Source organism: Camelina sativa, chromosome 1 (genome assembly GCF_030686135.1).
Source record: "Camelina sativa cultivar CO46 ecotype springtype chromosome 1, ASM3068613v1".
In the NCBI taxonomy this organism is placed as follows: Eukaryota; Viridiplantae; Streptophyta; class Magnoliopsida; order Brassicales; family Brassicaceae; genus Camelina; species Camelina sativa.
In genome coordinates, this window is record NC_141880.1 from 9,594,995 (window position 1) to 9,608,315 (window position 13,321).

A 13,321-nucleotide genomic window follows, 5' to 3' on the forward strand; every position below is an offset into this window, starting at 1 on the left:
CGGTTCTCTTTGCGTCGACTAAGGAGTGGAATGGATCGATGGACACCACACAATCTATGAGTGAGACTGTGATAAGTCGAGGAAGTCACGAATCTGGGTGTTGATGCTATTGGAACAAGTTCTACACGCATATCATGAGGTTCAAATAGCTTGGAATTGTTTTTGATCTTCAGTATAGATTTTCGTCCTCTCTGTGTTAGTAGCTGCTTTCGTATCATAGGGTTAATTTAGGTGGTTTAAGAGATGATTTCACTCTGAGTTGTGGAGTGTTATCTATCTCATTATGGTTAAAAAATGCAATGGTTTCTCGGTTAGGTAGCGTTGGATCTTGCCTAGTGTTTCAGGGTGATACTAGACCGACCCATTGCATTTGGTCCAATTCGATAGAGGTGAATGTTATGTACCTTGAATTTGGATGTATTCTTTTGGATAATGAATAGTTGAAGTTGAGCCCAAAATAAAAAAAAAAAAAAAGATCCACATCCACCTCACCAATAACTTTAAAACATGTTTGAATATTGTCAAAAAGTAAGGAAACTTTCAAAAACATGATAGGTACGTTGCACTCAACAAAAACGAGTGGACTAGCTAGATATATTTCCTAAAGTCTATTTAAAAATATATGTAAAAATTTGAGATAGGAAACTACCTTTTTTTCTTTCTAAAGTTTGTATTAATCCAACAATGGAACCGAGAAGTTACTAGAGCTAACTACTAGCCAAAGCGAGTGACTTAAGTTAGCCTACACTAGTATCCATTTATAACAACAATAGGGAAACTATACAAAAAGAAGCCTATACTTTCCAAACCAAACGTGCACCACAAAAAATTCCCACAAAGTTCTCTAAACTGAAAAGAGAAAGATCTCCAAAAAACTGTCCAATCAAACAGGAGACAAAGCTTTTTCTTCCATGAAACAGTATGTAACCATTCTGGATATCCTGCAGCTACATAGGATTGGTTTCGCATATCCTCTGTGGCACTCTGAGCTATAAGGTTTGCTCCTCTGTTTGCGGCAGCTAATTCCAGCTCCAATTTCCACTCCTTAAAAGGCCTCAAAAAATTGTTTATAGCCAGAGATTGTGCCTTAAAAGAAGGCCAAGCTATCGGTCTAGCGACTGCTTCAACCAGTGCTTTATCTTGGATTGAGAATATGACTTTGTCCACCCATGGCTCGCCATACTTTCCAATGACCATAGAAAAACTCTTAAAGTTGCATCTCTTTTGCAATTGATGTTTGCAAAAGCTCTTCGACTGTGCAAAAGAACTTCACTTGTATTATCTCTTAGAACCCATGATCCCCCTGCAACCTGATTTCTTTTCGACCAAGAGGCTCCCACATTGCATTTCAGCCAATTCTCAGGTAGCTTTTTCCATTGTCTGCCAACAGTTATTGTTTCTTAAAACCCATTAGACCGCTCTTCTACGATCAAATGTTCCTCTTCCCTGTCTAGGATTTGAGCCTCAAACCATTATGATACATCTTCTCTGATTTTCTCAACTGTTTCCAATGGTGAGAAATTCTTGCCTTCAAAATTAAGTGTATTCATGTTTTCCCAGATTCTCCAGAGGATCCATGGAAAATTTTTACGCAGATTGAAAGGCCATCTCGTATTGTTTCTGTTGACAAGCAGGTGATAGAAATTTGAAAAGATTGAACCATTTTGTCTGAAAGGGGACAAACCTGTCTTGCCAAGGAACATAGAAAGAGAGTAGGATTAGTTGATTCACCAGGCTCTCCACACATCTGACAGGTCTCATCCATTCTCATTCCTCTGCCATTCAAATTTACCGCCACTGGCAAAATACCATTGATAAATTTCCAGAGAAACACTTTAATTTTTGGATCAGTTTAGAGGGTCCAGATCAGTTTTTTCAGTTATACCGTGGAAGGTTGGACACTATCTTCTTTTATCAATCAATTGCTTGCCTCTTGATCCGATAGCCAGTAGGCCGACTTTACCGAGAAGTCTCCACTTTTGTTGAACTGCCAAATGTGAAAATCATCCTGAGAAGAAATCGGTTTTATGGCCAAGATTCTGGTGATACCTTGTGGTAGGAAAAGCTCTTCAAGAATCTCTCTATTCCAAAACTCTGATCGAGGATCTAACAATTCACATACCTTTAAGCCTACTTCAAAGATTTGATTTCTTTACCATGGAGCTCTAAACCCATTATCGTTTATCCATGGATCAGTCCACATGTTCAGAGACTTACCATTTCCAACCTTTTTTTATCAGACCTTTCTTTAGTAACTCCCTGCCAAACAATAAGCTTCTCCAAGCAAAGGAAGGTCTTTGGCCTATGATTGCATCTAAAAATTCAGCTTCTTCAAAATATCTGCTTTTCATAAGTCTTGCCATGAAACAGTCTGGTTGCTTCAGCACTCTCCAAGCTTGTTTTGCCAGAAGTTCTTGGTTAAAAGAGTGAATCTTAGACCTTCCAAATCTTTTGAGAGACAAAGCTTGTCCCAGTGCACTTTCCAAATTATCGCAATTTTTTTTGGCAGCTTGAAACAGGACATTGCAAAGATTTTCAGTTAATAGAGGATCAGTAATCTTGCCGGTTCTTTGTTGGATTTAGCAGTAATCTTGCCGGTTCTTTGCTAAGATTTTCAGTTAATAGAGGATCAGTAATCTTGCCGGTTCTTTGTTGGATTTAGCAGTAAAGAGTGGGACGCTTTTGCAGGGAAATGGAACCTGGAAGATACAATGCGGCTATAAAAGCATGTGCGTTGGATAAAGACATGAACTGTTTTGGACATGGTGACCTCACAGAAATAGGACAAAGAGGGATTAACTTAAGCGGAGGACAAAAGCAAAGGATTCAGCTGTCCCGTGCTGTCTATGCAGACGCTGATGTTTACCTCCTTGATGACCCTTTTAGTGTTGTGGATGCTCATACAGCTGGAATTCTTTTTCATGTAAGTGAGAACATTGCTTTCAAAGAAGCTTTTCTTAATGACTGCTTCTTAATATGTTCAACTGTGACTGCAGAAATGTGTTGAAGATGCGCTGAAGGGAAAAACTGTCATTCTGGTCACTCACCAAGTCGAGTTTCTCTCAGAAGTTGATCAAATTCTGGTAAAACTTGAGTGGCAGCAAATGAAAAAAAACATTTTGTTTGCGTCTGAACTGTTTAAGTATAATTGATTGTTGATTTTGATCAGGTTATGGAGGAAGGAAGAATAACTCAGTATAATAGTACTATATATTTTTATATATACATATAATAGTACTATATATTTTTATTTTATTATCAATTTAATAAATAACCATAAAACTAATTCCCGATTAATTTATGTTTAATCTCTGATTTTCTTGCTATACGCTAGGCCCACCGACTAGCGCCTAGCAATTTTTAAAACATGGCTTTGTTTACCCTTAAACTTAAAAATATTTATTTATTGGGTTACACCTTCAAATTAATTAGCATCTGGACCCCAAAGAGTTTCTCATATCATATTTAATAAATCTCCACATTACACAAAGAACTGAAAAAGTCAGCTAAATATTTAACATTTGTTTCTAAATCTGACCCCGTACTTTTATAACTATCTTTTCCATATCCACCACCCCCATAAAACATAAATTTTCAAAAGGGAAGGATGAGATTCATAAAACAGTAACGTTGTCGATTCCGATAACTTATAATTTTACAGATGAACTGTTAAATAGCTGACGATTCCGGCGAGTTTTCCGTTCATCCATATCCTCAAAACTCCAGCCGGAGAAGTCGTCGGAGATCTTGAGACGCCGAGTCATCCACTGAAACGACAAGAACCTGGTTTAATTTCTCATTCCTCCTAGAGAACGACGGAAAAGGTAACGAGCTCGGCGCTGGAGACAAAACAAACATAGATGATCCCGCGTAAATATCGTCTGCAGAGACCTCCGGTGAACTCTTCCGTACCTTGATGTTTGAAAATGAATCAAAAGACTCTCCTCTTCTCCTAACAAAGTTCTTGGCCGTCGTTCTAAACTCATCGGAGCCAAATCGTCTCCTTTGGTCAGGTCGGAGAGGTGGTTTCCGGTGAAAATGATTCCGCCGAGGATTAAATATTGTTGCCGGAGAATCTCTCATCCGGTCAACCAGAACATTTTGAGGCCGGATAACTTCAGTTCCCATCGTCAAACAATTCGAAAGAAAAGTCTATTAAAAAAAACCCTAAAAAGAAGAAGAAAAAATGGGGTTGAAGGTGTTTCCTTGGATACCAAGAAAAAAAAGAAGAGAAAGGTTATGGTGGGAAAGAGAAGGAAGAAGAAAAGGGTTTTTTTAAAAATGGTCCTTTTCTTCGGTTCCTGCTCAGGTTTTTTTTGGGGGTAATGAAGTTTAAATCTACGGATCTCTTTAATTTGTGAGTTCTTGCAACTCTAATGGAATAAATAGAAGAAGGAAGAGATTGGCAAAGATGGCTTCTCTGTTTAACGTTGGTTTCCTCGTAACGACGCATCTCTAGCCTAGACGTATCATTCTATTTTCATATTGTTGTTTAATTTAGTTTGTTTTGTTTGTCCGTTTTTTGTTTCTTTTTTTTAAAAAAATTGGCCTAAAATATAATTGCGCTCAACTAAGATTACTTACTTTGTTGCATTATCGACAATGGCGTAGTTTAGTTTACATTACATTTTTATTACTATTCAATTCTTGATTTTTTACCTGTAATTGTTGCTTTACCTCAAGAAATAAAGAAAGTGTTCAGGTTGTTGTTCTTTATGGTGTAAAATAAAAGATTAGATTGAAACAATCAGTAATAATAATATTAGACAAGAAAGTATTCGGACAAGAGCGCGGTTGAGATTACACCGATTAAACACAAGACTGATGCAAAATCTGCAAACTTATTTGATGATCCAGAGAAGAAGTAAATCTTGTGGCTACTGCTCTCTCCTCTGAAGCCTCTAACAATCATGGCCTGCACATAAACAGAACAAAATGCTTAGTTCTTCAACAGAGAGTTCGTATCTGATTTTCTAATAATGAAAGACCTCTCTACACCACACAGAAATCTAGTTGACCTGTGATATTTGCTCGGCATGGCGAAATATGTTCTTGAAGATGCGGCGTATGAAAGATGCGAAAACTACAAAAGCAGCCACTTGTAAGATGAGTTCTAGAAAGACTGACAACAAGATATAGTGAAAAGAGAGAAGAAACTTACTATCAAGTGTCTCCAGAACAGTAAGCTGCTGCCAGTTTACTCTTCGAGATACGATTCCCAGTGCAACACTTCGGACCTACAAAGTAACATGTACAGAAACATACCATTATGTGGTTTTAGATCTTGGTTTAACTAGGCTGATTGATACTGTATATGCTAAGCAGGGAGATAAATCTTTACCTCATCGAAAACCAAGTTAATGAATCTTAGCGAAAGCAAGAGTGTGAGGATGATTTCACCAACTGGAACACCAATATACGTCAACGGGAACAAGAACCAACGTAAAGCTAGTGCAAGTTGCTCAGGTGTTGTGGTTGCAAGGCAAATACTAGCACTTTGAAAGATCTGTGCCAAAAAAAAAAAACACCAAAATGTTCCATTAGGTGAACTAAATGAAGGAAAAAAAATAGTGAAAACAGGAAACAGACTTACTATAAAGGTTAAGCATGCGGCTGTGCTTCCAACAGATAAACCTTTCCTAGTGAATTGCAAAGGTCCAAACTTCAGTAACATGTACGAATAACCACTTAAAGACATTGGAAGATTAGGCAAGCTTGTGATTGAAGATGGTGGTGTTCTTGACTGAAGCATTGGTGGCGCACCATCTGAACCTAGCCCCAATGTTATAAAGAGAATACCCGAAAGAAGTGACACTCTCGCCAATTGATCCTTACATGAAAAGAGAGAAGATAAACAAGTGCAAGAAGAGCAAAGAAACAGAGTTGTGACAGAGGAAAAAGAAGAACTCACCATCCATACTTGTCTTGGGAGAACAAGGATTGACAAAAGAGCTGTACATAGAACAAGTCCCAAACGCACAACTATATTAGCTCTAGCTGGAAGAACTACTAGAGTTAATAACCATACCTAACACATATATGCAAATACCAAAAACTCAGCTATAGCAAAGTAACAAAAAAAAGATTTCACAAAATTGGATTCTAGAATGAAGAATTCGATATACCAATTTGATTCTAGGATCCACAGAATGGAGAAATGTCACAGGGGACGATATGAACTGGCCAATGGGGCTTCCCGTAGCGCTTGATATCAATCTGAAGACATTCTCAGCTCCAAGTCTTGGAATTGGTAACCGGTTGACCCAGTTCCCGGTTTTACCGTCTCCGTCGACATTGGCTCTAACCAAGAAAACCCTTTTCGAGGGGAGATGAGACGGAGTCGCATTGAGCTTAGGGTTTGCGAAGTTCCGGTTAGGAATTGGAGATCGGAGATGACGAATTGGGTGTTTAGGGCTTAGGGTTACGGTGAGCGAGAGAGATGGAAGTGTGAGATTGGAGTGACTCATGAGTTTCAATTTCAGATTGATTCAGAGATTCAGACATAAGCCCTAGAGCGGGAAACTCCTATTGAGTTAGATAGATACTGTAATGTGTGTTAAAGTGCACTGCTGTGTACTTTGCTGGTTCTGTCAGGCATTGACTTTTGTTCACTCGATAAACCGAAAGTCAAAATAAACCAAAATTTGGATTCCGGTTCTTATTCCAATTTGACCAAGACATATGTGACATATGTGATATATGTACTACCGTCTCGGAGCATTTTTTACAATTTCTGAGGTGATGGAAAAAGTTGGCTCGAGGGCTTTTTGAATATTCCAAGCGGTTCGGCCTAAGCTTCCCGATGTTTTTAGAATTTTTCCGGTGGTTTTCCCCGCATTCTTTCCAAAACTGTGGTGCGGTCATTACAAAAATGTGAATACTTGTTACATTTAACTCAATAAATGTATCCAGGCATAGTTCAATTCAAATTTGAGGATCAGTAAAAGAAATTTTTACCTCTTACTCACAAGTCTAGTAGCAGTCATGGATGTGGCAGAATGAGTTTGTATTTCTGCCGCCTCAGCAGCACCAAGTATTTTATCTATTGATCACATACAACAATATTTACCTGTTTTTTAATTTCTTATCATTTTGATCCCAAAAACTTCGATATCAATCAATGAAGTTGAGGTAGAGATTGGCAATTTAAGGAGCTATTCTATGTTACTTACTAAAAGAATCAAGTGAAGCCAAGATAACCTCTCCTGGAGCAGTGGATAACAATGCCTTCCCTAACTTCGACTTAACCACCGGAGCAACCATCACACTGCTCATCATATCTCCACCTTCTAAGACCGTGAGCCCTATCTCTTCGCTCGCCTTCCAGAGCTTCTCAACTCTATGTTACATCCAATAAAATAGCCATGATTTGGTTCATAAGAAGGAGACAAGACCCCAACATTTCAGTGTTTGATTCTAATTAATAAGCCTAATATATACAACTTTGCAGGGTTTATACATTAAAAACAACAAAACGTGATATACCTTTGAATATTTGTGTTGAGTTTATTCTTCTTATTGTTGTCACCTCCATCGGTTTCTGATATGTCACCACTTCTGTCTTCAACTTCTTTTGCAATCGTTGTTACACCTCCTCCCTTGCGAATCTGTTTTTATTATTACAAAATGAAAACCATATAATATATAAAAAGCTACAATTATATGTGCGTCTTAAATCTCAATGTTCATACTTCATATAGTAATTTTTTTTAAATCTCAATGTTCATACTTCATATACTTCAATGTTCATACTTCATATAGTTCATATAGTAACTTTAAGAGTGATTTGATTTCTATGTGTGGCTCGTTCGAATAATATTGGAGGGTGGAAGGTAATGACATAAAAACTTAAAACATTTGATCATATTTATAGCCAAGATAAAACGTAAGACCACAGAATATGATCCTATAGTTTGATAATGAAGAATTAGTTTCTAGTTGGAACTAGCAATGTTATTTCAAATAGCTCAACTTGTTAATATTTGATTTCATCTATAGAAACAACTTGATCAACATGTCAAAGTGAAAATTTAAACGAAACCTGACCGTGTCATATTTTCCAAGACTTCATCAGTTGCTTGTTTTTATTGAGCCATTATAAACTGGTTCTTGCGAGGGATTAAATTGATAATGAACGTATATATAATCCCAAGTGTATTATTCTCCTCAAAGGATATCCTCCATCATTACATTTTATATGTTGTGTTCTAAAATATTGACAAAATCAAATAGTTTACTAATATATATAACGACATTAAGAGATTGATATGTATATTAGCTAGGAAGAGGGCGTCAAATTAATTAAATTAATTGGTTTGACTAATCTTTCATGTATTAGCTGTCGTACGTACAATGTTTAATCGATTGGAAATTTGGAACTCAAATAAAACAACACACTAAACTTGTTTAGTGTACCCATTGTAAATTGGTTTTTGAGCTAAAATCATAAAACTTACACACTTTGCGGAGCTTATTACATTTCAAGTAACTCATTAATACATTACAGACTAAAAATATGAAAAGTGAGTTTGGTTTTGGGGTTTCCATCGATCATAACATACGTTGATAAAAGTAACTGAAAATACAACTCGCTATATATCACTTTCTTGGAGCATTTTTGACGATCTCGGATGTGAGAGAAGATGAAGGATAGAAAGTTTTGCGGATCTTGAGAACATTCCAGGCAGTTCCAGCCGCGTGGCCGGCTGTCGCTAGAACATCTCCGGTGGCCTCCCCAGCATTATCTCCAAACCTGCTTTGCCAAATGTGTCCTTATCAGTTTATTTTCACTTAAAAACTCTTAAATTGTGTATGTTCACTAGAGACTTATCATGAAAAGATGAATCTCAAATTTGAGGATTGTATTTGTAAGGTGAAATATTTACCTCTCACTGACCATTCTGGTAGCAGCTCTGGATGTAGCAGATAGAGTTTGTCTCTCTGCGGCTTCAGTTGCATCTAGTATCTTATCTAATGGATCAAACCAAACGTGTCACCTCATTAATTAAGTTATGTTTCTTCCAGTTTTGAACCCCTAAAAAAAAGACATTTCATTTGATAAGATGCAACTTACTAAGGGCATCAAGTGAAGCTAAGAGGACCTCCCCTGGAACCATGGAGAAGAAGGCCATCCCTGGTTTTGACTTCATCACAGGGACCATCACAGAACCACTCACAACTCCCGCACCATTCAACATAGTCTTGCTCAGATTCTCGGTCGCCTTTGACATCTTCCTCACTCTATATACATGGTAGCCAACGATATGAAAAGAATCAAGAATAACGATGTATGTCTCCATTCTTTGTTTGACACATTTTGAGTGTATATTTTTTCTTACGTAAACGCCAAATACAAACAAACAATATTATGAAAACTAAGGAGTGAGTACCGTTGAAGGTTTGTGTTGATTCCATTTTTCTTCTCAGTACCACTGGAGTTTCCATGGTTGTAACCTCCTCCATTTCTCTGGCTCTCCTCAGCTTTTGTAATCATTATGTCACCTCCCTTGTGAACCTGTTCCACAACAAAACTCATAATAATATTATGTACATATATTATTATCTCTCATTATATATATATATATATATATATCAAGAAAGCTTCTAGTGTGATTTTAAACCTGGTTAGAGTAAGCATTACTGAGACTAAAGATTCCTCTAATAATATGTCCTGTTCCTCCAGCAATAGCCTTAGCTAAAACGTTGTTGTAATCTTCAATCCTTGGCGCAAACTCTTCCCAGTCGATACCTTTGTTAACCTTACTCGACGCCGAATGCGAAAAACAAGAATTCTCACTCAAGAATTGGTCCAATAACTTCAAGCTGTTCACGAGGGCTACGTCCCTGTCGTCTCCTGAGAAAGTGACACCGTAGCTAAGTGGATCACCGTCTTTAACCGGAAGCGTGAAGAGGTAATCACGTGCATCGAGTTTCACCACCGGCTCGTCTCTAATCACCGGCCACTGAAGGTCATGTCCGATTCTCACGACCATAGCTAGAGTCACGCCGTTGTCTAAGACCTTAACGAGCTTGAAATCACCGGAGGAGAGCTCCATGGCTTCGGAGTCGTCTATGAGATGGACTCTACATCTCGGAATCTGCAACAGAACTTCTTCGGTTCTCAAGGTTTGAGGTTGAGGTTGAGGAGATGGGTTCTGTCGTGTCATCGTTTCTTGTTGGGCGCTTTCTTGTTTGTGGTTTCTTGTTTTTGAAGTCTTAAATGATCCGAAACATCCCATTTTTCTTGTCTGCTTGTTCTTTTTTTTTCTTGACAGTGATGCTCTCTAGCTAGGAGGTTTTGTAATCTTGAAACAGAGGATGAAGATTATTTAAAAAATATTTTGTTGGAATAATTTCAACTTTAACTAACATCTTCTTTCGAAGTGAATAAATTCTTGCTTCCACAGTTTTCGTCACTTTCGGTAGAAATAGGAACAATACTTTACGCCGTTACACGCATCGACAAGTACACGTACACAGCAGATAGACATACACGTGTACTTCTATGCAAGTTCTGTTGGACTTGCTTATGTAATATTCTTTTAAGGTGTACTATATTGTATGATCAGTAAGTAGCAACACAGAGAGGTCTATGATCTATCTCTCTAATCTCTATATATTGTAGGTCTAATAGATTCGATCCATCTTGAAACTTGAATGAGTATTTGTAATAAGGTTGTAGCTTTCAGAACAAGACGATGACTAGTGTGAACTGTGAACCTAAGCAACGTGGTCCTCACTATAGAAGCCGATTCTACTAAATTGACAACTTTGTTCCTTTCCGTAAATGTTATCCAAATTGTGACATCATGTCAACTTTTTAACACCCAGAGATACGCTTTTACTATTATGGAACACTCTAAAATAGAGTTTAAACCAATAGTCACCTAAAAGCAAAAGCAGAACGTGAAGCACCGTTATCTGAATTGGAATCTGATTCTACATAGCCATTGCCAGTCATTAAAGAACAATATCCAAAACAGATCTTCGAATTAGTTAGGCTGACTCAAAAGCTTCATATTGATATTTTCTATCAGTAGTGGTAAAGATACTTTGACACACAAGAATGTGACAAGCCTTGGTGTAGTCCAGGTTGTTCAGTAACTACTAAAGAATGCTTCGGAAGTAGAGATGATATATATAGAGAGAGAATGTTGAGAAGGAACAGCATAAACAACGACAAGTCTAACTATGATCTATATATTACACAGATTTCACAATTTCCATTTACTTCAATAATCTAGCGTCCCTTGATCGCTAAAACTATATAGTTTCTGAAGGGTCTATGTTTTCAAAAGAATTTTGGATTCATACTTGAGTAGAAAGAAACTAGCTTGTGCTCCTCATCAAATATGCCACCATGCATCCTAAAACCCCACCTGCTGCAACCTGTAATCCAATCTCATATAACTTAGCAATAGATCGTATTATCGACAACAAGAACTCTGGTTTGATACATGACGAATATCGTGACTTCAGTTCTAATGTCCTAGCTTTATGAAATCCAAATCTGGTTCTAACATCGCTATGGCACGTTCATTTAAGGAAAATACCCAAACTGGAACCGGTCAGACCTGACTCCAACTTGTCACTACAATCTAACAAAACTGCTAGATTTATGTTGAATACCAGAACCTTTGATAAACATAGACTTGCAATGTTGAACGATTGAAAGTATAAAGAAATTTCTGCTGAGTTGAGCAAACCTGGATAGGAGTGTGGCCGAGCAGCTCACGCAAGGGTCTGGCTGTGGATAACGGATGCTCGGGAGGAAACTCGCAAACAATTTGATTCAGCAGCTGAAGTTGTATAAAAGGCTTTAAGTTTAGGAAAGCATATAACAAACCTACCAGAGAAGATATTAATAAGTTATTCTATGGCTTTACCTCGGCTTGACGACCAGCATGAAGCCTGACCCCGGATGCATCATACATTACCTGCAGTCCATTTTTACAAAGATAGAGGTAAGATGCTTTGGTTTTAATATGGAATCATTGAGACTCTTCACAATGACAAAAAAACAAGTCAGATTGAGTAAAAACTGATTGGTAGTTAAAAAGCAAAGTCTCTTTTCTACACTGATCAAAACAAAGGACGTTATCTTTTATACTGAATACATGTAAAGTTTAGCGAAGTAAGAAGTTCAAGAGTGCCAAATCTAATAGACATACAAGGAGGCATTCTAAGAGACACTGATAAACTGGAAACAACTCAACAAGAAGAGAAAGAAAACTCACAACACATGCTAAGACAACCGCAATAGCAAAAGCGGGTGATCCTGCTCCTTCTTCTAGGCCAATGGCAACAGCTAAGGCAGTGACAGTAGCCGAGTGAGAGGAAGGCATACCACCAGAACTAATCATCCGTTTAGAGTCCCATCTCTTTTCTTTGTACCTGAAACATCTAACATTCCACTTCTAAATTACATCCTTCAATTCCACTAATCTCCATCTCTAGTAACTACATTAAAAGATCTAACAAGTTCTGCAACCAAATCAAAGAAGGGTAAAGAAAAGTTTTTATATTTCTAAACAATCTATTGAAAACGAAGACCTAACGATAAGAAATTTGTAAAATTGGAGCAAACAAAAATAAAAAGCGAAGAACGATGAAAATCCCAATCTTAGGGATTCGAGTATACAGATCGGAGAAATACGAAAAGAAGAAGATAAGATTTGAAACGGACCAATTGGTGAAAACTTTGAGGAACTGAGCAAGAGCGAAGGCGAGAAAAGCGGAGAAGATTGGGAGATTGTGAGGAAACAGATGCTGCGACGGAGGTGATCCGTACAACGCCCTGTTCCCGACTCCCGCGTCCGCCGCTGTCATCACCTCGTCCATTCAGGCGAAAAATCTCGATCCCTGCTCCTCCGATCAATCGGAAACTGCGGCGCAGGATCAACAATGTCAACGTAAAAGGAGTTTGAGAGATTCAGTCAGGTGAGCAAAAGGAGGCTTTTTGGTATTTATCTTTTTTTTTGTTTGTTTTCTGTTTCTACGACGATTAAATGAGTCACGTTTTATTTAGAGAAGGGTTCAAATTTAATGTAACAAAATTTTAATGCCTTTGACATCATTATTAAAGATCTCAACGATCAATCTACAACAATATATTTATAAATTATAAAAACATAATCTCAAAATGATATATGTGTTGCAAATAAAAATAAATAAGGATTATTGGATATATATAATTGTTGTTGATATAAAAAAGTTGGAATTAACAATTTAAAGATACAAAAATATTAAAATAAAAGTATTTTCATTGTCGTCGTCATCATCATCATACCTTCATAATCATATTAACATTACCATCATCATA

At 37.4% G+C, this 13,321-nt stretch overlaps 4 protein-coding genes and 1 long non-coding RNA gene across 6 annotated transcripts; 1 reads left to right on the plus strand and 4 right to left on the minus strand.

The window, feature by feature from the left end:
* The first annotated feature begins 2,879 nt into the window (after positions 1–2,879).
* Positions 2,880–3,197, plus strand: LOC104706183 (uncharacterized). Its single transcript, XR_015595417.1, has 3 exons — positions 2,880–2,923; positions 2,997–3,083; positions 3,170–3,197. It is a non-coding gene; the product is annotated as an uncharacterized LOC104706183 (long non-coding RNA).
* A 284-nt stretch (positions 3,198–3,481) lies between these two features.
* LOC104786620 (uncharacterized) lies at positions 3,482–4,281 on the minus strand. Its single transcript, XM_010512070.2, has one exon. It carries the CDS (start codon positions 4,126–4,128, stop codon positions 3,715–3,717), a length of 414 nt encoding a protein of 137 aa, XP_010510372.2. The 5' UTR covers positions 4,129–4,281; the 3' UTR covers positions 3,482–3,714.
* Positions 4,282–4,712: 431 nt separating this feature from the next.
* On the minus strand, positions 4,713–6,589 carry LOC104786630 (protein ABCI12, chloroplastic). Its single transcript, XM_010512081.3, has 7 exons — positions 6,126–6,589; positions 5,912–6,028; positions 5,594–5,830; positions 5,342–5,506; positions 5,162–5,237; positions 5,019–5,083; positions 4,713–4,915 (listed from the first exon to the last, which is right to left on the minus strand). Exons 1-7 carry the CDS (start codon positions 6,465–6,467, stop codon positions 4,763–4,765), a joined length of 1,155 nt encoding a protein of 384 aa, XP_010510383.2. The 5' UTR covers positions 6,468–6,589; the 3' UTR covers positions 4,713–4,762.
* A 1,795-nt stretch (positions 6,590–8,384) lies between these two features.
* LOC104786638 (senescence/dehydration-associated protein At4g35985, chloroplastic) lies at positions 8,385–10,414 on the minus strand. Its single transcript, XM_010512090.3, has 5 exons — positions 9,621–10,414; positions 9,390–9,514; positions 9,074–9,240; positions 8,886–8,970; positions 8,385–8,752 (listed from the first exon to the last, which is right to left on the minus strand). Exons 1-5 carry the CDS (start codon positions 10,236–10,238, stop codon positions 8,599–8,601), a joined length of 1,149 nt encoding a protein of 382 aa, XP_010510392.2. The 5' UTR covers positions 10,239–10,414; the 3' UTR covers positions 8,385–8,598.
* A 700-nt stretch (positions 10,415–11,114) lies between these two features.
* On the minus strand, positions 11,115–13,288 carry LOC104786648 (uncharacterized). Of its 2 annotated transcripts, none has more exons than XM_010512097.3 (5): positions 12,686–13,288; positions 12,237–12,393; positions 11,886–11,936; positions 11,706–11,798; positions 11,115–11,388 (listed from the first exon to the last, which is right to left on the minus strand). In XM_010512097.3, exons 1-5 carry the CDS (start codon positions 12,838–12,840, stop codon positions 11,329–11,331), a joined length of 516 nt encoding a protein of 171 aa, XP_010510399.2. In that variant the 5' UTR covers positions 12,841–13,288; the 3' UTR covers positions 11,115–11,328. The 2 variants fall into 2 exon arrangements, with proteins under 2 accessions (XP_010510399.2, XP_087312182.1); XM_087456056.1 differs by having other exon boundaries at positions 12,237–12,402; positions 12,686–13,014.
* Positions 13,289–13,321: the final 33 nt, after the last annotated feature.

Bases quoted from the DNA above. Each gene is read 5' to 3' on its own strand.
- LOC104786630 (XM_010512081.3), bottom strand. From the start codon at position 6,467: ATGAGTCACTCCAATCTCACACTTCCATCTCTCTCGCTCACCGTAACC. The intron at 5,831-5,911 runs GTGAGTTCTTCT...TTTTCATGTAAG, and splicing joins TCCCAAGACAAGTATGGATG to GATCAATTGGCGAGAGTGTC. The intron at 5,507-5,593 runs GTAAGTCTGTTT...TTTTTGGCACAG, and splicing joins CCGCATGCTTAACCTTTATA to ATCTTTCAAAGTGCTAGTAT.
- LOC104786638 (XM_010512090.3), bottom strand. From the start codon at position 10,238: ATGGGATGTTTCGGATCATTTAAGACTTCAAAAACAAGAAACCACAAA. The intron at 9,241-9,389 runs GTACTCACTCCT...CCATGTATATAG, and splicing joins ATCAACACAAACCTTCAACG to AGTGAGGAAGATGTCAAAGG. The intron at 8,971-9,073 runs GTAAGTTGCATC...TTGATCCATTAG, and splicing joins AGCTTCACTTGATGCCCTTA to ATAAGATACTAGATGCAACT.
- LOC104786620 (XM_010512070.2), bottom strand. From the start codon at position 4,128: ATGGGAACTGAAGTTATCCGGCCTCAAAATGTTCTGGTTGACCGGATG.
- LOC104786648 (XM_010512097.3), bottom strand. From the start codon at position 12,840: ATGGACGAGGTGATGACAGCGGCGGACGCGGGAGTCGGGAACAGGGCG. The intron at 12,394-12,685 runs GTCCGTTTCAAA...TAGATGTTTCAG, and splicing joins CTCAAAGTTTTCACCAATTG to GTACAAAGAAAAGAGATGGG. The intron at 11,389-11,705 runs GTTTGCTCAACT...ATTGGATTACAG, and splicing joins TCGGCCACACTCCTATCCAG to GTTGCAGCAGGTGGGGTTTT.